The following is a 22,960-nucleotide window of genomic DNA, read 5'->3' as shown; positions in this document are numbered from 1 at the left end:
CTCTAGGGTCATTATGTGTTGTCAGAAAGTCAACCAGAATTGGAAGAAAAGCAAACTTCTGCCCTCCCCAGTGGGGTCCAGGTCCAGCCGCCCACACACAGTGACGCCCTGGAGCCCCCGCCCAGCAGCCAGCAGCAGCCCACGCAGTACATCATCACGGCCACCGCCAACGGGAGCGGGAGCAGCGAAGTCCACATCAGTAAACCATAGCTGTCTGTTCTCCTGGAGCTATAGTCAGCGCGCGGGTCCCGTCTTTTTTTCGTTTACAAGTCTAAAGCTTCTAACACTTAGACCTCTTTTTAAAATTTGTTATTCACTCAAGAGATTGGAAACTGCAGTTTTGACACCCACACAGCCAGCGGGGTGGGCTTTGCCGAGGTCATCTTTACCAAATGGACTCCTCAGCCCCAGGGTTTCTGCCACAGGATGGAAATCTTTCAGGGGAAGGTAGATATCAGGATGGAGAAGCTTTGCTTTGCTCTTGGGTTGGTTTTTTAACTCACTAATAAGCCTTACTTTCCCTGTGTGGAAATACTGAGCGGTATACTATGTTCATACCAAAGGTGGAGACGGGACGCGTGGTCGCTGGACTCCAGAGTTCTGGCCCTGGCACCAGTGCGGAAGGGGTGTTTCAGAGGTGTGAATTAGGTCAGCGCTGCTTTTTCTTGCGAGTTTGAGTTTACTGGGTAAGAAAATAAAAATGATGAGACAAAGTTTGACAGAGGTATTCGGAAGGAAAAGCTGGCATTTAAAAATTTCAGATTGTTGTTTTTCGTTTTTTTTTGAGATAGAAGTTTTGCTATGTTGCCCAGGTTGGCCCGGAACTTTTGAGCTCAAGGGATCCTTTTGCCTCAGCCTCCCAAGCAGCTGGCACTATAGAGGTGCCACCATGATTTTCAAAACTTTTCTGTGTTGGAAAACTTGCTGGGCGGTCAGCAGTGTTTGCACAGGTGCTGGCCTTCAGCAGATCCGGGCAGATCCTAATATTCTGACAGTTCTCCCTTTGTTACTCCACAAGGGTGGATTCCTCCAAAAGAGGTGATGTCAGCAGAATTTAAACACGAAAGCTTTTCCTCCCATTCTCTGTTTGTGGTTGTATTCAGAAGGAAATATTAGTGTATACACACACGCATCGATAGTACTGAAACTATGACCTATTTGTGCTTTCAACTGTACCTTTACCTTCTCTTCCTCCTCCCCTCTGTGTGTGTGTGTGTGTGTGTGTGTGTGTGTGTACGTGAGACCATGGGGCTCAAAACCAAGCCTCACTCCTGCTCCAACCCTGAGCAGGGACTCCAGCACCTACATTAATTCTTGTTAGTGTTCAGTGTATTTTATTTTAGTACTTTTAATGCTGTCTTAAAATGAACATTCTTTACAGTTGGATGGAAAGGCGGCCTTCCTCCTCATTTCCAGACACTTCAACTTTAAACATATTGTAACTCATCTGGACCTTTTTGTAAGATGACCAACTTCACACTGGTGGGGGAAAATGTGGGGACCATTTATAGTCCACAGAAGGGTCTGGAAGCTGTCTGAGTCTGTACGATGCTACGGTTGTAAGCTGGGAGGCAGAACATCTGCTGTGACGCTAGTTCGTCCTGTATGTGTTCCTGGTTGGGAGTCTTGTTTACTATGAATCCAGTGGGGAAAATGCTTCCCTTCTTTTTATTGTACATTCCAATTGTATAAATTGTACACACAGAAAACATTTCAAAAGTCAGTACACATTTGAAAGCTTTTGTGACATGCATTTTTAGAATAATGTATAGTGAATGTATAGTGAATTTATTACTCCATATCAGAAAGACTTAAATCCCTTTCAAATGAAGGTAACTCATTTACTTTGTTACCTTTCTGAGTAGAAACTGGTTCTATGAATTAAGAAGTGTACTAGCTCATGTCTGATGAAAATGCCATTCTGAAAAGGAAACAATTCTTTTAGAATAACTTTACTAATATGTAGATCTTGCACTTTATTTTTGAGACCTCATTTATATAGTTATCTCTGGAAATTTGGGCACTAAGAGAACTTGAAACAGTTACTTCAGAAGTGCAGAAACTCAACATGGATCCTGTATCTTTGGTGACATAAAGGATACCAATATTTTCAGCAAAATACTGTCCTGAGTCACAGAATGCAGATGGTGGTTCCAAAGTTTTCACAAATTGCTGATTATAAATAACCTGGTGTCCAGCTGAGAAAGACTTACTAGGGTGAAGGACAAAAGATTTTCCCAAAGGACCAGTTTTTGTTTTTGTAACTTAAATTTGGCCCAATTATGTTCTTTTTAATTTGAACCAGCAAGAATTCTTCCTCTCTTCTCAGGAATAACTTATTGATTAAAATCAAAATCTATCACTGAGTAGAATGTTCATTTTATGTCAGTTATTTCAAGGATTCCCTTAGAATCCACCAAGGGAAATACTGAGGAGGAGCGTCCCGTTCCCGAAGTGTTTTCCTTTCGTGGTCTCGGTGCAGACCTGGAAGCTAACTTAGCATTCCCAGAGAGCTGCGCCCTGGTTCTGCCTCAGTAACGTCACGTTAGGATCAGGGGTCCTGCACGTAGGTGCCAAGGCAAAGGATTTTCGTAACGACTTGAATTGGTGCAGATGGCAGATTATCGCCCCTCTGAAGACCCAGTGTTGGAAGCACATAGCCGGTGTTTATGTTGTGGCCTCTCGCAGGACACATTGGCGCTGTGGACTTGGCACAGTGCAATGTGCATATTTTGGAGTGGGCTGGGTATAGACTCTGCATTTTTGTTTGATTTGTATCCAGAGAAACAGTTATTTCATCATGTAAAATCTCTGTTCTTCTGGAAAAACTTTCTTTGATGTTCTTGAATTCTTTTCTGACCTGGAATTATCCTTTCAGAAAACTCTTAGGATATCTAAGACTAAAATAAAAAGAAGCACTTCATGAGATGCTAAAGCTGACCCATTGGTTGAAAATGTCGACCCTATCCTTTATTTAAATGTGAACATTTATTGTACATTCAGTGAGTTACAGTGTTAATAGTCTTGTGCTACCCAGCAGGTGTAAAAATTAATAAATATTTTTTTTAATAAGCGTGTTTCTTGTTTGTGTGCTTGAAGCTACAAGATCTGCTGAAATGGTTAAACTTTTTTCTTTTAAAGATTACAACTTGAGGGCCAGGGATATAGCTCAGCAGCACAAGCACTTGCTTGGCAAGTGTGGGGTTATGAGTTTAATTCCTGTTACAAATAAATAAATAAGACCTTTTTTTTTTTTCTTGAAGTACTAGGGATTGAGCCCAGGGCCTTGGCACTAAGCTACATCCCCAGCCTTTTATATTTTGAGACAGGCTCTTGCTAAATTCCCCTGATGGAGGATCACCCGGACAGCTCCTCCTGCGAGAAGCTTGCCTCCATACTGGTTCCCATTGTCTTACTTCCATGTATTGGCAAAGAGCTGGCTAGGGAAATGCTCTCCCTCACTGACTGGCTTTATACAGTGCAGCTAGATCCAGCCAAGGTGCGGATGTGTGTAGCCTTTGAAGCAAAGCAACAGATCTTTATGCAGTCCTGTCTATCACTCCTTCCTACAGGAACTAGGCTGAGACAGTGTTGCAGGGTAAAATGTTAACATACAAAAGTGAATGGTTTTTAAATATCAGCAATGAATAAGAGGAAACAAGTTAAAAACAATGTCATTTATTGTAACTCTGACAATGAAATATTTGAATATACATTATCTGAAATATACAAAGGATACACAATAATAAAGCAATCAATTGTTCTAGAAAGTGGACTAGATACCTCAGGGAAAAGCATATAGGAATGACACGAAGCATATAAAAAGATTTTCCGCATTTTATGACATGTGCAAATTAAAACTATTAGATACCACTGCAGAGCTGTTAGAAGGTCTGCTATCTGGAACAATGATCACACAAAATGCTGGCAAGAATGTAGAGAAACAGGAACTCTCATTTGCTACTTACTAGTGGTGATGAAAATGGTACAGCTGCTTTGAAAGGCAGTCCGGCCCTTATTTAAAGGGAATAAAACAACAAAATGGAGTAAAACAAAACAGTGATAAGACAGAAAATCCACAATAGTTACTATACTGCATATTGTTAACCTCTAAATAGTAGCTCAGACTACTGGCTTTGGGCTTGCAAAGTCAGTCAAACAATACACTGGTTATTTCTTTATTTCAGTTGTTAACATCTCAGCCTGTGTTCCTCTGAATCAGCCGGTTGATTGCAAGGGGGGCATGGCCTCCTTCCTAGTTCTCCCTAGTCAGGAGTGCCGCTGGTGCCCAGGGAGCTACATAGCTGGCTGGCATGGCTGCTGCTGGTGCATGGAGGGCTGTGTAGCTCTGGCAGTTTCTTATATAACTAAACATACTTTGTATACATTCCAGGAATAACCCTTGTTGGTGTTTTAAACAAAAAAATTGAGAACTTACTATGTCCATACAAAACCCTGCACATGGACATTGGTAGCATCTTACCTGTAACTGCCAAATTGCTGGAAGCAATCAGCTGTCTTTCTAGTGCAGTTAGAAGGCCTTTCCAGGAAAGTTGAGGGAGCCACTCCCTTCCCTTCATTTAACATAAACACAGCACCACCCTAAAAGTTACCCACCTTTTAGGATAGGAGGTTGGGGTACCTGAAGTGGCAGATATGGACACCTGTGACAGAAGGCATGGGAAGGACCTGGAGTCACGGGTGTCTGACCACAGTGGATTAGAGGCATCTGACCCATTAAATCCTGGAGGCTGAGTTATCAAGGGTTCTTCCTCCTCCTCCTGAGCCCAGCACAGCTAGGAGCCCACAAGCCAACACAGCAGCCATGAGCTCGCCCATGAGACAATGTCAACATCAAACCACCACCAGCTCCTTCCCTGAGAACACCACCACAGCTTTGCCTGCTACCGCGAGTATCTCTTCCTCTTCTTCTCCACCCTTCTGCCTCCTGTTCTACCACTCCATGAGTTTAATAAGCGTAGCTACTTGCTGTATACTATGAGGTATACACTTGGCATTCTTTCGTTGTCCTGTACAAGAACCTGGGCTGTTTTCTGCTTATTCAACCCTACACTTCAAGGAGGAGAATGAACTGTGGTGCATCCAGAAAGTGGAGCGTTATTCAGGGCTACAAAGGGAATGCTCTATCCATGAAAAGGCACCGAGAAAACTTAAATGCATGCTACTAAGTGAAAGAAGCCAATTAACCTCCTATGTATCAGTTTAGAAAGCAGCTGGGAATAATGCATATTATATATGTAGAAAGTCGTCGAGCTCCCTTTGCCCTGCCCCAGATACTACAATAGAAAATGGAGTTAAATACATCCTTGACAAGTGCAAACCTAATGGTTATGAATGAAGCAAAGAAGGGTGTGTCCTTGCCAGAGGGAGGTGCATGGGTTTCCAAAAGGCTGCATATTAGCTGAGAACAGATGGAACCAGAGGAAAGAGGTTCTGAAAAAATGAGCTGACAGGTGCACTGAAGGTGGGTGAGAAGGGCGTGGAGCATCGAGGGAGCAGAGATCGGAGTTTCTCGCCATCTCTCGGTCACTTCATTTCAGCTTCCCCAGTATAGGGTAAGGCTTGGGACCAAGGATCGCTAAGGTTCTTACGTCTCTAATTCTATGAATCCATGGGCTGCAGTGGCCATTCTGGTGATTTCATCATCTCTAGAGTGAGGAAACTATGTTTTTGGGGTGGGACTCAGTAACTTTATGGACAATATCTGTGCAGAGATGGGTAAACTTCCTTGTGATGGAATTTTGGACTTTAGAGATGCTCTTGGGAAATTTCCAAGAGACTTTCCCCATGTTTTGTTAAAAAAAAAAAACAAAAGAGGCTGGGGATGTAGCTCAGTGATAGAGTGCTTGCCTAGCCCTGAGTTCAGTCTCCAGTACAACACACACACACACACACACACACACACACACACACACACACACAGGAAAAGAAAGAGGGGCTGAGGATTTAGCTCAGTGGCATAAGTGCCTTCCTTGCAAGTGTGCGGTCATGAGTTCGATCCCTGGTACCATAAAAACAAAAAACACAAAAAAAAAAAAAAAAAAGGAAAACTACATATGGAATGGTTCCAACTATTTCCTTCTGAGAAAGGCAAAACTAACAAAACTAGACAGGCATGGTGATACATGCCTGTAAATTCCAGCACTTGGGAGGCTGGGGCAGGACAATCACTGAGTTCAAGGCCAGCCTTAACTACATAGTAAGACCCTGTCTCAAAAAACACCTTCCTCACAAGGTAAAATTATGAAGACAGTAAAAAAGTAGCCAAGTGTTAGGGTGCAGGCTTGTAACCCCAGTACTCTGGGATGCTGAAGCAGTAGCACAGCAAGATCAAACTCAGGCTGGGCAATTTAGCAACTTACTGAGATCCTACCTCCACATAAAAATCAAAAAGGAGATGGGGTTGTAGTTCAATGTGAAGGCTTAGATTCAATCTTCAGTACCAAGATAAAACAAAGCAACACAACAAAACGGAGGTCCCCTGGGGTAGTGGAGAGACAGGATGAACAGGTGGAGCATGGACGTTTGTAGGGCAGTGAAACTAATTTGTAACATGGGTAATAAAGATGAAAAATAAAGATGAAAAGAGGCCATGTATGTGTGTGTGTGTGGGGGGGTAAAGTGGGACATGGTAAATCAGATTTAAAAATTTTTTTGAGACAAGGTCTTACAATATAAAAGGCCATCCTTGAACTTATATAGCCTGAGCTGGCCTTGAATTGAGGGTGATCCTGCTGCCTTGGCCTCCCCAGTGCTGGGATTACAAGCATGTGCTATCACTTCTGGCAAGAAATCTCTAATCAAGGGCTGGGGATGTAGCTCAGTGGTAGAGTGCTTGCCTAGCATACACAAAGCCCTGAGATAAATCGTTAGTACCACCAATAAATAAATAAATAAATACAATAAAATACCCCCCCCCAAAAAAAAACCCCACCCCTATTAGGGCTGGGGATTTAGCTCAGCGGCACAGGCGCCTGCCTGGCAGGCATGAGGTGGTGAGTTTGATCCCCGATTCCAAAAAATCAAAACAAAACAAAAGATAAAAGAAATCTTTAACCACTATACTAGGTTTTGCTATGAAGCAAAAATTGCTCTAAATAAAATTTTCTCTCAGTACTGAACCCAGAAACCGTTCATTAAGCTACACTCGAATTCTTTTTTTTTTTTCTTTTTCCTATTTTCACTTGGAAACAGGGTCTTGCTAAACTACTGGATTGCCTAGCCTGGAATTGAATTTGTGATAGTCCTGTCTCAGCCTCCCAGCGAGCTGGGATTACATGTGAGAAACAACACTCCTGGCTACCACTCATGTGGCACAGGGGCCACCGAACCTCAAGAAGCCGCGTTTCCTCCACAGTACAAGGGCACTATTCGTGCATAATGCCTGCGGACAGAAGGTGGTGAGCACAAGGCCTGAAGCAGGGATGCTCTCCGCAAATGTTTGCTTCCAGAGCCACGATTTGTGGCCTGGAAACAAAACCGAATCATTGTGTCCTCCGGAAGCTGCCATAACACTGCAAACAGTCAGCACTCAGAGGCCTCGGCGACTCACAGGCAGCCCAATCCGCGCAGCACCTTCTTCTGCCCCGCCCATCACCTCCCCACCACGCCCCGCCCCAAACATAGCCCCGCCCAAACACCCCCGCCCACCAACACCGCCCCGCCCCAGGCCCCGCCCCTTCCGCTGCCGGAGCTCCGAGCGTGCACGCACCCAGACGCCTTCGGGGGCGAGCGCGTCGCGGAGGCTAGGGTAGGGCAGACGGAGTGGGCCGGGAGCCCCTCTCCCGCGGCGCAGGTGAGGGCGGCCCCGGGGTGGTGAGAGTAGGACGCGCGGCGGTGGAGGGCGTAAGTGGGTGCCGGCGCTCGCCGCCCCGTGGGCGTGGGAGCGGGCGGCTGCGTGGGTAAGGTTAGGGACAGGCACGCGTGGAGGAGGGGCGGGCGTGGGCTGCGCGGGCCGACGCGTGGGGCCGGGCCAGGCCGCGCCGGGCCGCGGGCTTGTGGCCTCGGGCCGCGTTTGTGCTCCAGGAGGGTTCCGGTGGGAAGGTCAGCCCGCGGCAGAGGACAGGCCTCTGGGGAAGGGCTCTGTGGTCTTCGTGAGGAAGTCCAGGACTCTCCGAGGCTTGGAAACCCAGAGCTTCCGGAGCTCAGCTCCTGGCTGGCTGCTTGCTTTTTGCGTTTGGAGAGCCTATTCAGGACGGCACCCTTGGGCCGAGGGTGTCACTGAAATAAGTGAAATTTAGCTGCATACCGCGGTGGCTGTAGAAACTTGTAAACAGTTTGTGCACACTGTGTATATAGGTGTCAGAAAGGACACTCACTTTGGAGTTACTAGTCTCTTCCGTGCTAGTTCTGCTGAGAGGACTTTCTTCTAAGCATCAGATTACTTCTGTGTTGTTTTTTTCCCCCCACCTGTATTAAAGGTGGAATTCTGGTTCTCAGGCCTTATCTTCTTACCTGCCTAAGTTACTTAGGCGCCGGCCTTCTTCTGGGCACCCTCTTCGCTTCATGTGCTGCCAGCTGCGGGCCCACCGCTTGGGGACCGCCCAGATGCCTTGATCTGACCCTGATCTTACTGCGGCATCTTTACCTACACCAGAAACCTCTTCAAGAGAACTGGACATGGTTTTGTGGAAAGGTGTTCATTTTAGTTGTAGTGTTACAAGCGTGCTTTTTATGATTTAAAAGTTTGGGGAGAAGTACCTACATTAAATAAAATAAATTTAATGAAGATTATTCATTGCAGGATTTCAAGATTGGAATTAATAGTAGGGAGGACTTGGCCCCATAGCCTCTTTATTTTATGAAGAAGGAAATTGACACCCGGTGGGATAAGGTCTGTGTTTGGACCGACCGAAGTCTGTTTTTTCTTTCTGTTTTGGTGTGCGTTTTTCTTTCTGTTTAGCCCATTTAGTAGGTGTAGGAGCTAATGGGAAAGGATTTAGTAAGTGTTTGTAGAGGATCCAGTTCAGGCCTGTGAGTGGTGGTGTTGGGATTGTGCTGCTTCTTTGCCTGTACTGTACACCTGCTTCCAGCCATCAGCTTTGCCAGATGCACTCTGAAAATATTTTAGAATGTACTTTTCTAATGGAGATGAGCACTGTTCGATTTTTATAGGAAGGAGAAAAATAGCAATTTATGTGGTTACTAAGATCAGCCACTGACTTTACTGGTGGTTGTGGCCAGGTGCTTGGAGCCCCTGGAGCTTCAGAGATCAATAAAGCCATATTAAGAATCTTTCTTCTTATGATTTAAATTGAGAGTTTATGGAATAGGTGTTGTATATATAATGTTAAGGACATGGATTTGCAGGCAAGCAGCTCTGAGTTTCATTGCTGCCTCTGGGATTCAGCAAGTTATTTATATGTTTTGTTTTTTTGGAGGGAGGGGGCTTTGGTGTTTTGTAGTGCAAGCTGGCCTTTCTCAGTGTCCTGAGTGCTGGGATCACAGGCATGTATCTCAGCTACTTACCTGCTTCGACTCAATTTTATTATGTATAAAACCAGTATAGTAGGTACCTTTGTAAGAATTAGATGAGGTTTCTGAAAGGTCTGGGATTTAATAGGTCTTCATGAAGTAACTGAGTAACTGTTACTGTTATGTTCGAGCTTTACCACTATGTTGTGAATTTCTGACTTTCTAAGAAGAATTAATTGTTAAAACCAACTATTCAGTATGAAGTTGCTGTTGGAGAGATTGTTGACCTGGGAACTGTAAATTATGAACTGATTTGCTTATCATTTAGTTTCTCTTTCTTTTTATGCTTCTGTAAACTGAGAGTATGAAAAAAATTATGAATTTAGGAGTTACTATGGAAGCATTTTGAGAAAAGAACCACACTAGGGAAGACTTGAAAATTCTACTGGGAATGCAGTGTGGCAGTGAAGAGGAATGGCTTACCTTAGGGTTGAAGGATAAGATGTAAGGATAGAATGGAGGTTGAATAGTTTCTAGAAGAGTGTCAGTATCAACCCCATGCCTGAGATTTCTCCTTTCTGCCTCAAAATGAATTTGTCTAGGGTACTGTGGAGGAGCAGCAATGGATTCCTTGGACCATATGCTGACGGACCCTCTGGAGCTGGGTCCGTGTGGAGATGGCCAAGGCACCAGGATTATGGAGGACTGCCTGTTGGGAGGCACCAGAGTGAGCCTGCCTGAAGACCTGCTGGAGGATGTAAGTGGTAATGTTAGAGACATTGCTCCCATGTCAGCTGCCTTGAGGAAGAGATTTAGCTCAGCTGCATAAGCACCTGCCTTGTAAGCAGACAGTCGTGAGTTCGATCCCTGGTACCGATAAAAAGGAAAAAGACCAAAAAAAAAAAAAAAAAAAAAAACAACCATTCCCAGCCTGCAAGCTTTCAGTCTTTTGTGATTCTTGTCCTTAAAAAAAAAATATTTCGAAAGACTGGGCATGGTGGCCTGTGACTGTCATCCCAGCACTCTGGAGGCTGAAGCAGGAAGATTGCCACAAGTTTGAAGCCAGCCCAGGCTACTGTCTTGAAAAAAAAAATTCAGACAGTAATTTCTTATTTTTTTTTAATATAGTGTCTGCTTAGTATTCTGATTGAAGAGGAAAATGCAAGCTGCAGTCTACCTGTTTAATAACCTAGCAGAATAACTTGGTAGGATGATATAAGCTCTATTTTTAACAAGATAATTTTCATTAATTTAAAAGAATTGTGTTTTTTTTTTTTTTTTTTTTTTGTCTTTTTCGTTTTTATCGGTACCAGGGATAGAACTCAGGACTGCCTGCTTGCAAGGCAGGCGCTTATGCCACGGAGCTAAATCCCAGCCCCGAGAATTGTGTATTTTAAGAGAAGAAATATGTGTGTGTTTATTTTAAAATGGTTGTCCTGTGGTGAGTCATAAACAAAACCCTGACATACTGTGCTATCCACAAGGTAACCCTCTGGTCAAGTATTAGTACGTGTTCCGTGATGGGATTTCAAGGTACTTTTGACTCGTTTAGAAGCAAGATGTGATCATTGTTATTGTGGTGGCTTCCATTTATTAAGCATTTATGTGCAAGGCGCTGTGTATCTCGAAACATTGATTTAAGTATATATTTTCATTGACTTGCTATATTCGGAGCGTACAGATAGATGTAGAGTGTAATAAGCGATTACTGGTGCATCACCCTGCTTTAGGATATAGTTTCATTTGTCATACTTGTTTAGATTCTTCTTTAACAGTACATTTATAGGTAAAACAGAAGCCACCACTGTGTGCTTCTTTAACCCTCCCACCTACCTGTATGAGCAGTTGTACTGTATTGGTATGTATAGTTACTATTTTTTTTTTTTTGAGATGCGTCTAGCTGTGTTGCCCAGTCCTGTGTGTATTTTCTTACAAGAATACTCTTACAAGAAAATCTCTGTATGTAATTCATTTAGTCAGCATTTTAAAAAAGTATCTACTCTATGCCAGAAACTGAGTTAGATGCTAGAAGTAAAACGGGGTGCAAAAATAGGTTTGCAGCAGAGGCGTGTGGACATTGAGTCTGAGCTGCTTTTGATACATCCATGTTCAGATGCAGTTTGGATTTCCCATTATTTCCTCTTATGCCCTTCCTATGGCTTATTCTGTCCTTAGGACTAAGTTAGCAGTAGTTTAACAGTTTACAAGTCCAGTGCTTCTCCCTGATGTCTGCTGCCTCCCGCACCCTCTCTGCTGTTTCTCTAGCCAGACACTGCCTGAACTGTTTTCATTGAAACCTGTACACGTAAAAAGAGCTTACGAAATGCATATGCAATCTATCAAAAAATGTATACATTAAGAAAAGATAAACTTGATTAACTATTTTAATGCTAAATTAATGGTGACATGTGAGGTTAATACAAGTTACCTTTGGCCGCTACAATTACAAGAGGTGCTTATAGGGGCCGCCATTAAATTCCAGATATTAGTACAGCGAACTGCTGAAGTGTGTATACGTTTTTGGGATAGACTGTGTGTACACTTTAAGCACCAATGAAACATGGATACAAGCTGTACGTTATAGTCCATGCCTGTATTTTCAGCTACTTAGTAGGTGGGGCAGGAGCTCAAGTTCAAGACCAGCTGGAACAGTATAATGAGGTACTCATCTCAAAAACTACTCCCAAAACCAAAAAAACTGAACTCAGCAACAGAGATACACACAGACAAAACAAAAACAAGGGGAAAACATGCAATGTCCCCCGCCTAAGGTAACAGCACCAGCACCATCTGAGCCCTGTGTGTCCTTTCTCCGTCTTTTCCATTCTTCCGCTGGCCTGTTTACCCTTTCCTTTGTTTTTATGGTTTTTCTCAGTGAGTTTAACTCCCCCATCATTCTCCTTTCCTTAGCTTTTTGACTTACCTTAAATGTCTCGCTTTATTGACCTTTCCTGACTCTTGTACCCTTGTACACGCTCTTACTTCTTACACCGTGTGAAGGTGGCACGTTTGTTCGCTTTGCCTTCTCAGTGCACATGGCAATCTAGCTGGGAGTCCCTGGCATGTGGGTGGTATTGTGTAGCCGTGAGTTAAACTCGAACTCTGTCAGCTGCTCTCACCCTCAGCAGTGACCTCAGCTCGGGTCCTTTGCCCCAGCTCTCTTTACGTGCTGCTTAGCCTGAGGTGACTTCAGATGTTCACCGTCATACTCTTGTTGATAGATGTTTTCCCAATGGGATTCTTTGCACTGAGATAGTTTTCCTCTGGAGTAGTATTTACTGTTAGATGCAAGATTGTGGCTTATGTGTCATCTTTATAATTTCTAAGTTTGAGAATTGAGTAAAGATCATTGCAAATTTTAGTCTGTTTAAAAATCTAAAAAATCTTGACTGATAATCCCAGCACTTGGGAGGGTGAGGCAGAACGGTTGTGAGTTTGAGACCAGCCTGGGCTACAAAGGGAGCTCAAGGCCAGCTTGGACTGCGTAGTGAGAGCCTGTCTCAAAAAGACCCAAAAAAAAAAAAAAAAAAAAAAAAAATCTCGGCTGGAATGATGATTGCGCTGCAGTGTGAATGTCTTCAAAACCATTGTGCTGTGCACTTCAAGACATGAGAGGTAAGCTTTCTTTTATATCTTCCTACACACCTACAAACTGAAGTGCTTATTTTTCTGTCGTTTGCTTTTTCCCCAAACTCTCCTAGCCTGAGATATTCTTTGATGTTGTCAGCCTCTCGACGTGGCAAGAAGTACTAAGTGACTCCCAGCGTGAGCACCTCCAGCAGTTTCTGCCTCACTTCCCCTCAGACAGCACAGAGCAGCAGAACGAGCTCATCCTAGCGCTGTTCAGTGGGGAGAACTTCCGCTTTGGGAACCCTCTGCACATCGCCCAGAAGCTTTTCCGAGGTCTGTAGCTCAGCCTGCTGTTTGTGATAGGGTGGAGGGCGGGGACACGTTCTCTGACACTATGTGCCTTTTGTTTTATTTTATTCATTCTCGTGGACAGAAAGCTAAGTCAGCCCAGAATACTTCTGGGTAATTCTTCGCTGCTTACACTATTTCTTTTTAAATAAAATTTTATTGACATAAATAGAAAATACCTAATATAACCTGAGCTGTGTAACCACCACCCAGAACAAGAAATAAAACCGTCCAGCATCCCTTAATGAGAAGCATAAAATTAAACTAAAACCAGCTTGTCTTTTTTTTTTTTTTTTTTTTTACCCTATGGAAAGGTGATCTTTCAGCACCAATCTTTTGAGCATGTATATTGTTTTTTTTTTTTTTTTTTTTTTGGTACTGGGGCTCAAAGTCATGATCACGTGCTTGCAAGGCAGGCGCTTATGCCACTGAGCTAAATCCCCAACCCAGCATGTGTATCTTTTTTTTTTTTTTTTTTTTTGTCTTTTTGAGACAGGGTCTCGCTATGCAGTTCAGGCTGGCCTTGAGCTCACTTTGTAGCCCAGGCTGGTTTCACACTCACAACGATCCTCTTGCTTCTGCTTCCAGAGTGCTGGGATTACAGGCATGAGCCACCACGCCCGGCCAGCATGTGTGTCTTTTACCAAACATTTCTTCCAGATAATATACTCCTGTTACGTAGGCCAAGAAATGTATCACTGAACAAATATTATCATAGAATAGTCCACATTATAATTTTCTTAGTTGTTCTGGAAATATCCTTTGTAAGTTGCTGTTTAAATCCAGGGTTTGTTAAGGTTTTATGTGTTGCTTGGGTCTTAAGAGCTCTGTGAATTGAGGATCCTTGGCTTTTTAAATTTCTAGACACTGGCATATTTGCAGGGCCCAAGACACTTGAACTTTAAGATGTTCTGCTTTCTGGGAATTGGTCTTCTTGTGGCTCCAGGATTAGATTGGTATCCAGGACTTTTGGCAAGGGTGCCATCTGGGAAGAATCCTTCCAGCTGTGTCACTGCAGGAGGCACTTGGTGTCAGTTTTCCATTTCTGGTTATGGCCATGTGTGACTGCTTTGTTAAGTGATGTTTGCCACACCTCTGAGGGCAAAGGTGCTTCTATTCCTTTATTATTAAGCAATCTGTGGGGAGATATTTGGGGTCATATACTAATCATGATTCTTTAAAGCCCTCTGTTACCTACTAGTTTTGCTTCCATAAGTGATTCCTGCTTGAATGAACTATTACTTCAGGCATTGCAGAGGAATTTGGGACTATTCTTAAGTCATGGTCTGCCCTCTGTCTTGAGAGGAGTGGAAGAAGCCTGTACCTTTCCGTTTCTGGGTGACGGCCTAGTAAGACGCCCTGAAGTAGAACAATATAAGTGGTGTTAGAGTGGACAACTTGATGGTTGCTTGAGACTGGAGCAAGAAAGATTATTATTTCAAATTTCTCATTTTAAGGATTAAAAATCAGTACCCTCTCCTGCTTTGTGGTGCTGGGTATTGAACCCAAGGCCTCTTCCACGCTAGGCAAGTGCCTACCCCAACCCCACTTTTGTTCTTAAAGAAAAATTTTTAAGAGACAGGGTTTCGCTATGTTGCCCAGGCTGGCCCTGAACTCCTGGGCCCAGGTCATCCTCTTGCCTGAGTCTCACAAGTAGTTGAGACTACAGGCCTTCATTGTCTCTTTTAATGGATTATTAAAGAGGAATTCTCCTTCTTGGTTGGCACAGACCTCTTTCACCCAAGCTGAGGCCTCAGCTGGGAGCACCCTGTCCCCTCGCCTGTGGAGCAGAGTGAGGGAAAGAAGCCTCACTGGATTTAGGAGGGTTGTGTAAGGGCAGCATGCTTCCCCCAAATAACACGGTAGCCCGCTGAGGACGTGGACAAAGAATGAAGCTGAAGGCTGGAATTTCTGTGTGTTTCACTCTGGTTAGTGCTGTATTTGAGTTCTAGTTTTTGTTTCTGTTTGTTTGTTACTGTTTTTTCTGAGACAGGGTCTCACTGTGCAGTTCAGCTCACTTTGTAGCCCAGGCTGGTATCGAACTCACAGTGATCCTCCATCCTCAGCCTTCTGAGTGCTAGGATTATGGGCTTATGCTGCCCTGCCCAGCTAACAGTTTGTTTTATTTATTTGTTTACATTGATTTATTGGTACTGGGCGTTGAGCCCACGACCTTGTCCTACAGGTAGGCATTTATGCTGCTGAGCTAAATCCCTGGCCCAGTAGTGATAGTTTTAACATCGTTATTGTAATTATCAGAGTTAATTGAACTATCATTGCTGTTTTAAGCATTCTTTTAATTCTGGTTCTGTTTCCTGATTGTTATATTCACTTTTCTATTTTGTTCTTTACTATAATTTCATATTAAATATATGTTGATAGACACATATCTAGCTGTACCTCTTCTTTTAAAGATGGATACTTTAACCCTGAGGTGGTCAAATACCGGCAGCTATGCTTCAAGTCACAGTACAAGAGATACCTCAGCTCGCAGCAGCAGTATTTCCACCGGCTGCTGAAGCACATTCTTGCTTCCCGGAGTGTAAGTAGTGCTGGGAACTGGCTGTAAGATGGGAACTGGGCATAAGTGAACTCGTGGGTGTCAGGACTTCAGGTTAGATGCAAGACACAGAAGATACTACTAAGACAAACATGCTGCTAATTAAATTACATCTTTTGTTTTATGATCAATTTTCAAATGTACTCTGATTTCAGAGGTGTTAAAATGTGAAAAAAAGTGCTTCCTGAAAGCCTAGCATGTACAGGTTCTATCCCCAGCACCACAATAAGCAAATGAAAAAACATCAAATAATTTAGCCCCACAAAACTTACCAAGATAAACAGATGGATTAGAAATCCATTACCAAGTTACCGAGGAAAACTAGGATGCTCTGAGTTCGATGTGCAGGTGTGCACAGGCCTCCGAGTGCTGTGATGGCTCTGTAGACCATAGAGCTAAGTGGTCTCTGGGTTTTTCCAGCTTGCTAACTCTTAGAGCACAGTGTTCTGAGTTTTCAAAGCTTCAGTAGAGAAATAGAGCACTTGTTGTCTAGTATTTATTCTCTTTGAATAAGTCATCAGACATTGTGTTTTCACCACATGATACAGCTTGCGTATTCCTTATCTGAAATGCTTAGAGCCAGAAGTTTTCTAATTTCAGATTTTTTCAGAGTTTGGAATATTGCTTACACATGGTAAGATATCTTGGGGATGGGACCCATTGTAAACACAGAATTTATTTATATTTCACTTACATCTCATATACATAGCCTAAAAACAGTTCTACATACTTTTTGGTGTAGATGTATTTTGACTTTCACTTGCTAATTTGAGGTCAAGTGTGGAATTTTCCATTGTGGTGTTTTGTTGGTACTGTAAATCCCTGGCTTACGAACATTTGACTTGTGAACTTTGACAGCTACAAATGGACCTCACGTTACACACATTCACAGATGCCAAGAGGTGACAGAAGTAGCTCATGTGCCTGCTGGGCATCGTCAGAGCTGTGCTGCCATGCGCTCCCTGCGCAGTGCAGAGTGTGCAGCAGTGCAGTGCTCAGTGGAGCCCGAGCTGTCCAGGCACAGGAGGAAGAGCGGCGGTGCTGTGGAGGGGACTGCAGGAGGTGCAGAGCAGGCACCATGCGAACAAGTGCAGATCAGTGAGGGATTGTAGCTTACACACAGTTGTACTGTACTGCCACTTTGAGCTCACTGTGAAGGTAGAAATAGTTTATTTACAGTATTTTGTGTGTCTGTTTGGTTTTTAACGACTAACATTGTGTCTGGATGTCAGAAATGTGTGAGACTGTCAGACGTATGAATAAATCCACCTTAGGAAGATTTTCCCAGAGTGGAGCTTGTTTGGCAGTCGGGGCTTCATTGTACTCATAAAGTTGTGGGTTTTAGAACATCTCAGATTTCACATTTTTGGATAAAATACGCTTAATCTGTAACCTGTATAGGCCCTTTTTAGTTGTGCCTAGTCTGCTGCTTCCTTTGCGCTGGAGGGGAGGGAGTTGAGTTTGCCTGCACTGAAGGGGCTGGACCCTGGCCCTGCAAGTGTCCAAGTGTCCGTCCATCTTCCCAGAGTGAGCTTGGCGCTGACGCGTGCCCCCTCTATCCCTCCTAGGATCTGCTGGAGATGGCCCGCAGGAGTGGCCCGGCCCTGCCCTTCCGACACAAGCGCCCTTCACCGTCCCGCAGCCCCGAGGAGCGGGAGTGGCGCACCCAGCAGCGCTATCTGAAGGTTTTGAGGGAAGTGAAGGAGGAGTGTGGTGACACAGCTCTGTCGTCTGACGAAGAGGGTGAGTGTCCTGGGGTTCTTGGGGCAGCTGGGTTATTGGAGCCAGAGGTAGCCACTCGCCCCCCAGGGAGCACCTGAGTTGTCTTGTCTGGGGGCGGAGAGGGGGACCTGTCACCCGTCTCTGAGCTCCCGAGACGCTGCTGTGAGGCCGCACTGACTGTGCATCCTAGCTGTCCCTGTGTGCCTGCGGCACTGGAGTTAGACCGAGCAACTCCTGGACAAGTCCTTGCAGGCCAGGGTCTCTCCACAGTAGGCTGCGGCCCCACTGTACCACTTGAGAGAACTGCTTTTCCCCTTACAGGAGAGTAGTAGTGACTGTTGGCCTGCTGCAATGCGACCCCATCACTCTGTTGAAGTCTCTCTTCCTGGAAGAGCCGTTTAAGTGACCTAAGTGTGCTCCAGCTCGTCTGGGGAAGGGTCAGAAAGGATGTGGAACCCTGGCCTCCATGTTGTTGGCTTAGCCCTGTTGAACCTAAATGGCCACTTACCCAATCTCCCCTATTGGAGTCCACAGCCACGTTGGATTTACAAGAAAAATTTTCTTTTGAAGATCTCAGCTCATGGCTTCCGAGCTCTCCAGCACGTTCTCCTAGCCCCGCGGTACCCCTGAGGGTGGTGCCCACACTTTCCACCATGGACATGAAAACTGCAGGTGAGAACTGAGCTCGTGCCGGCCATCCTTGGAAGCTGCGGTGCAGAGGTGAAAGCTCCCTTAGAGGGAGCTGGGGACCAGGTTCTTACCTGATGGGAAGCCACGCAGTGTTCTTTAGAATTAGGTGATTCGGAGAAGTCTCTGTACCGTTCCACGTTCTTACATCTGCAGATAGGCCTGCCTCCTCTCCTTTGGTTTATTTTATTTTATTTTTTATTAGTACATGTTTACAGTATGAAAAGGTTATATTGTCAAGGGGCCTCACGTACAGAACACACATTAATGTTCTCATCTGTTTCCCCTACCTTAGCACCGATCATCTCTTGATCCCCTTCCAGTTTGAGAAAGTGACATCTCCTTACTTCCTATTAATCTGTCTTTTATTTTAGACTTTATTCATGGGTTGGGTTTCATATGTAAGAGAAGCCATGCAATATTTATACCTGTGTGTCCGATCTACTTTACTTGGTCTCACGGTATTCATTTCCCTACACATAACTTAAGTTTATCCTTCTCTGTGGCAGAGTAGTAGCACTCCATTGTGTTTCCATCCCATGTTTTTTTTGTCTTTTTCATTTTTATCGGTACTGGGGATCAAACTCACGACCGCCTGCTTGCAAGGCAGGTGCTTATGCCGCTGAGCTAAATCCCCAGCCCCATCCCATGTTTTTTTAATCCATTTACCTGTTGGTAGCCATAAAGACTGCTTCTAGCATTTAGTTATTATGAATTGTGCTCTTTGAATATGGGTATGCAGGTGTCATTGTAATATGGTATCTTTACTCTTTCAGGAAGATACATAGAAGGAGAATAGTGGAGTCAAAGGAATTTCTATTTCTAGTATTTGAGGTACTGATTGTACCTGCAGTTTGGACTCTTCATACATATTGTACCACCATTTTTCTCTGCAGTCTCTCCAGCATTTGTTATTTAACTTCTTCAAGATAGCCATTCTTGCTGGAGTTCTGGAATCCCAGTGTGGTTGTAATTTGTGTTTCTCTAATGGCCAGCAATGTTGAACATTTTTTATGTATTTATTGGCCATTTGCATTTCTTTATCTGAGAAGTGTATATTCATTTCAGATGTCTCCCACACCCCTTTTGTTTTTTTGAGGTAGGGTCTCACTGTGTAGTTCAGGGTGGCCATAAACTCACTGTGTAACTCAAATTGGCCTTGAACTCTCAGTGATTCTCCTGCCTCAGCCTCCCAAGTACCAGGATTACAGGCTTGCATAGCTGCACCTAGCCAGTTGCCCATTTTTTGACTGAGTCTTAAGTTTGAGAAGGTCTAATTTTTTTGAGTTCTTTATATATTGTAGATATTAGTCCTTTGATGAGTAGCTAGCTGAAATTTCTTCCCATTCTGGGGGTTGTCTCTGATTTGAAAATCGTCCTGAGGAACTGATCCGCTGGTATTTTGTACTAAAGAGCAGAATCTTAAAGTAGAAACCTCGGGGAGGATTCAGTAATAGAATAAAGGTCGTAACTAGAGCCATAATAATTCCTTTAGAATGCTTGTGAAACTGGAAAACTTGTATTTGGAGTGGACTGTGTCGGCAAATTACACTGTGTGTTTAGACCAGCTGAGTAACTGAAGTAATCTATCGGTCTGTAGAAGAGTGGAAGTCCTGATCCTGTGACTAAAGATTTCTGGTGCTTTTAGTACCCAGGACTTGGACTCTCAGGAGTATCTTGCCTAAGAATGTCACAGGTGACCAGGAAAATTTTAGTTAGAGCATTACTGTCGTGAATGACCTAGTCCATGTGGTTTGGTTCATTTTCTCTCAGATAAAATAGAACTTGGGGACAGTGACCTGAAGATAATGCTAAAGAAGCATCATGAGAAGCGGAAACATCAGCCAGTAAGATGGGGATGGACGTGGCCGCTCAGGGTTTGAATGTCTGTGGCTTGGCTATTGTGGGCGAGGAACTAGTTTCCCCACCTCTCTTGGCACATGAGTGCGTCTCGTAGTTTCTTTGTTAGTGGTACCCAAGGAGCTGAAGGCACTTACCCTTGGTTCTGTAACCAGTAGATTCCAGGACCAAGAGCTGACCTTGTACCCTTCCCTCTTTGTACTTGTCCTGTTATTTTACACACCTGAAGGGTGGTGGCACCAAACCAGAGAGTAGAGTGGAGAGAGGATACCCCCTCCAAGGCAGAAGAGCACCAGGATGGCTGGGGCCGAGCTGAGCTTTCTCTGTCCTTTTCCCTCCCTTCAGTATTGTGCAGTTCCTAGACTTTGTAACATGTCGGAGAATAAGCCTGAAGAGCACATGAGATAAGGAACACAGAAGAGCTGTGTGAAGTGTACATTTCACACCGCAGGGGCTTGAACTGGGTCCTCCCGTGCACCAATATGATGAGCAGCAGAGCTTGCTTCTGCACTTCCATGATTCAGCGTGCTGCCTGCAGGCATCATTTCTGTTAGGGACATTAGCGGTCATCATTGGTCTTTGTTCCTTTTGGCCTCCATAACTGAATTTCTGACTGTCACATGTAGGATCACCCGGACCTTTTGACAGGGGACCTGACTCTCAGTGACATCATGACCCGAGTAAATGCTGGCAAGAAGGGCTCTCTAGCAGGTAAAAAACAGAACAAAACAAAACACTGTTGGTTACTTTTGAGTGGCCTTCAGTCTGCTGGTAAATGTTACAAGACTGCCCATGTATGGCTAATGTCCGTGAAACTAGTGTCTCCTTTATGCTAGTCACCTTTGTTTGGTTACTGTCTTTATAAATTTGAAGTGAATGCAGTCTGTCAGTAGACATTAAAATTGAACCCTGAATCACTCGTTGAGTTAGGTTAAAAATCTGTATGTCCGACCAGGTGTAGTTTTGCATGCTTTTAATCCTAGCAGTCAGGAGACTGAGGCAGGAGGGTACCCAGCATTTAAGGCCAGCCTGAACTACATAGTAAGACCCTGGGTCAATGTAAAAAAACAAATCCGTATGTCCTGTTATGAAACTTTGCTGCCTTTGGTGGGTCTTGGGAAATAGTGTGCAGGTAAGACCCCTCACTTCCTGACTAGAAAATGCAGCCTGTGACATGTGTTTCTGTCACTTCCTAGCCTTATATGACTTGGCTGTCCTTAAAAAAAAAGCAAAGGAAAAGGAGGAAAGGAAGAAAAAGAAAATAAAGCTAGTCAAATCGGAGGCAGAAGACTTGGCTGAGCCTCTGAGTGGTACTGAAGGGGTTCCAGCTCTCTCGCAGGCCCCGTCTCCGCTGGCAGTACCCGCTATAAAGGAAGAGTAAGTAATCGGCGGGGACCCCAGGGACAGGCGGGCGGGCGGCGGGACACAGGGCTGTCAGTCTCTTGAGGTTGTGTGAGCTGGTGTAAGTGTCGAACCTGCCAGCGCTGCCAGTAGTGAGCTGGCGAAATGTGTCATGTGCTCCTTGCTTGTGACTGCCAGGGCTTCAGGGGCCCTGAACTAACCTACCGTGTGTTCTTACATTTCCTTCTCTCCTCAGGCCCTTAGAAGACCTCAAGCCTTGCCTTGGAATCAATGAGATATCTTCTAGTTTCTTTTCTCTTCTGTTAGAGATCTTGCTGCTGGAGAATCAGGCTAGCCTTCCTATGGTAAGATCATTGGGGAAGTCAAATGTACATCGAGGGTTTGAAATTGTCAAAAGTTTCAATGGTCTGTAGCTTTAGAAGCAGCTCTGCAGGGCCCAGGCTAACTTGCTTTGGGACTACAGCAAACCAGATAATGCATGCAACTTGCTCGGCACATCTCCAGGATCCTGATGTAGGAAAGAAATCTCACTGGCTCCTGCTTTTCCTTTCCCTCAGCTGGAAGAGCGTGTTTTGGATTGGCAGTCATCTCCAGCCAGTTCCCTCAATAGCTGGTTTTCTGCGGCCCCCAACTGGGCTGAGTTGGTGTTGCCTGCCCTGCAGTATCTTGCTGGAGAAAGCCGAGGTAAGGTTTTGTTTTTTCCTCTTTTGTCTAGCTCTTAACAGTAAATGGCAGCTATGCTCATTTGGTCCATTGTTTCTTTTTGTTCTGCCATACCCTTGATGTCTGTCCTCTTGTGTGAAATACTGAGCAGCTTGCTCAGAGCTCAGAGCTGTTGGCTGCCCTGAGCTCTGCACTTCCTGACCTTGTGGCTTATACATGTGATCTCCTTTTTACAGCTGTTCCTTCCAGTTTCTCTCCATTCGTTGAATTCAAAGAGAAAACCCAGCAGTGGAAATTGCTTGGTAAGTAATTCACATCACTCTCTACCGCCTTCCCTAGACTGCTTTTGCTTCCCAGGGACTGGCAAGAGAGGGCCTGTAGATCTGGCTTTGCTCCGTGAAGAGGTCTGAGATGTTTTGTACCCTTTCGGTGCAGTCTTCACACCCTCCCCACATAGCTCCCTAAGCTGAACCAGAATTGCCTTTCTGCTGTGTGCCAGCCTGCAGGGCTTCTTTATAAGAGTTTCAGGATTTGAGCTAATCTCACAGTGGTTTTGGATTGATTTGTAATATGGTTACTTATTTATTTATTCATCACTGAAAATGGCCCTTACTATTGAGGATATTGAACAGCCCCAAATAAGCTATTTTTAAGGAACATGGTCTTTTTGTTTTAAATAAACAAAGCCTTGCTTACAATGTTGTTAAAAATCCATCTCAAGTAAGATAGAAGTTCAGTATCGGCTTTATACTA

The 22,960-nt window shown here is 44.3% G+C and overlaps 2 protein-coding genes across 9 annotated transcripts in view; both read left to right on the top strand.

The window, feature by feature from the left end:
• Prdm10 (PR/SET domain 10) overlaps positions 1-3,072 on the top strand; it is a 91,734-nt gene extending 88,662 nt beyond the window's left edge. For both annotated transcript variants that reach the window (XM_063256082.1, XM_063256080.1), the window contains one exon: positions 7-3,072. In XM_063256082.1, coding sequence (XP_063112152.1) covers positions 7-210 — 204 coding nt within the window. In that variant the 3' untranslated portion in view covers positions 211-3,072. The remainder of the gene's footprint in view (positions 1-6) is intronic.
• A 4,620-nt stretch (positions 3,073-7,692) lies between these two features.
• The window catches only part of Nfrkb (nuclear factor related to kappaB binding protein), a 36,939-nt gene continuing 21,671 nt past the window's right edge, over positions 7,693-22,960 (top strand). For 3 of the 7 annotated variants that reach the window (XR_010049738.1, XR_010049739.1, XM_063256070.1), the window contains exons 1-12: positions 8,038-8,854; positions 10,038-10,192; positions 13,137-13,338; positions 15,768-15,895; positions 17,482-17,656; positions 18,170-18,307; positions 20,096-20,169; positions 20,809-20,893; positions 21,379-21,559; positions 21,780-21,888; positions 22,102-22,228; positions 22,444-22,509. Coding sequence is in view for 5 of the 7 variants with exons in the window: in XM_063256070.1 (XP_063112140.1) it covers positions 10,058-10,192; positions 13,137-13,338; positions 15,768-15,895; positions 17,482-17,656; positions 18,170-18,307; positions 20,096-20,169; positions 20,809-20,893; positions 21,379-21,559; positions 21,780-21,888; positions 22,102-22,228; positions 22,444-22,509 (1,420 nt within the window). In the remaining 2 variants the exon portion in view is untranslated. Of the gene's footprint in view, positions 7,817-8,035; positions 8,855-10,037; positions 10,193-13,136; positions 13,339-15,767; positions 15,896-17,481; positions 17,657-18,169; positions 18,308-20,095; positions 20,170-20,808; positions 20,894-21,378; positions 21,560-21,779; positions 21,889-22,101; positions 22,229-22,443; positions 22,510-22,960 lie in introns of those variants that run through there. The other 4 variants (XM_063256071.1, XM_063256074.1, XM_063256072.1 and 1 more) reach the window with 4 other exon arrangements.

Source organism: Cavia porcellus, unplaced genomic scaffold (genome assembly GCF_034190915.1).
Source record: "Cavia porcellus strain 051 isolate PalLab524CR breed Dunkin Hartley unplaced genomic scaffold, mCavPor4.1 scaffold_9, whole genome shotgun sequence".
NCBI lineage: Eukaryota > Metazoa > Chordata > Mammalia > Rodentia > Caviidae > Cavia > Cavia porcellus.
The sequence above is the reverse complement of the archived record's forward strand: the minus strand, read 5'-3'. Positions and strand labels throughout refer to the sequence as shown.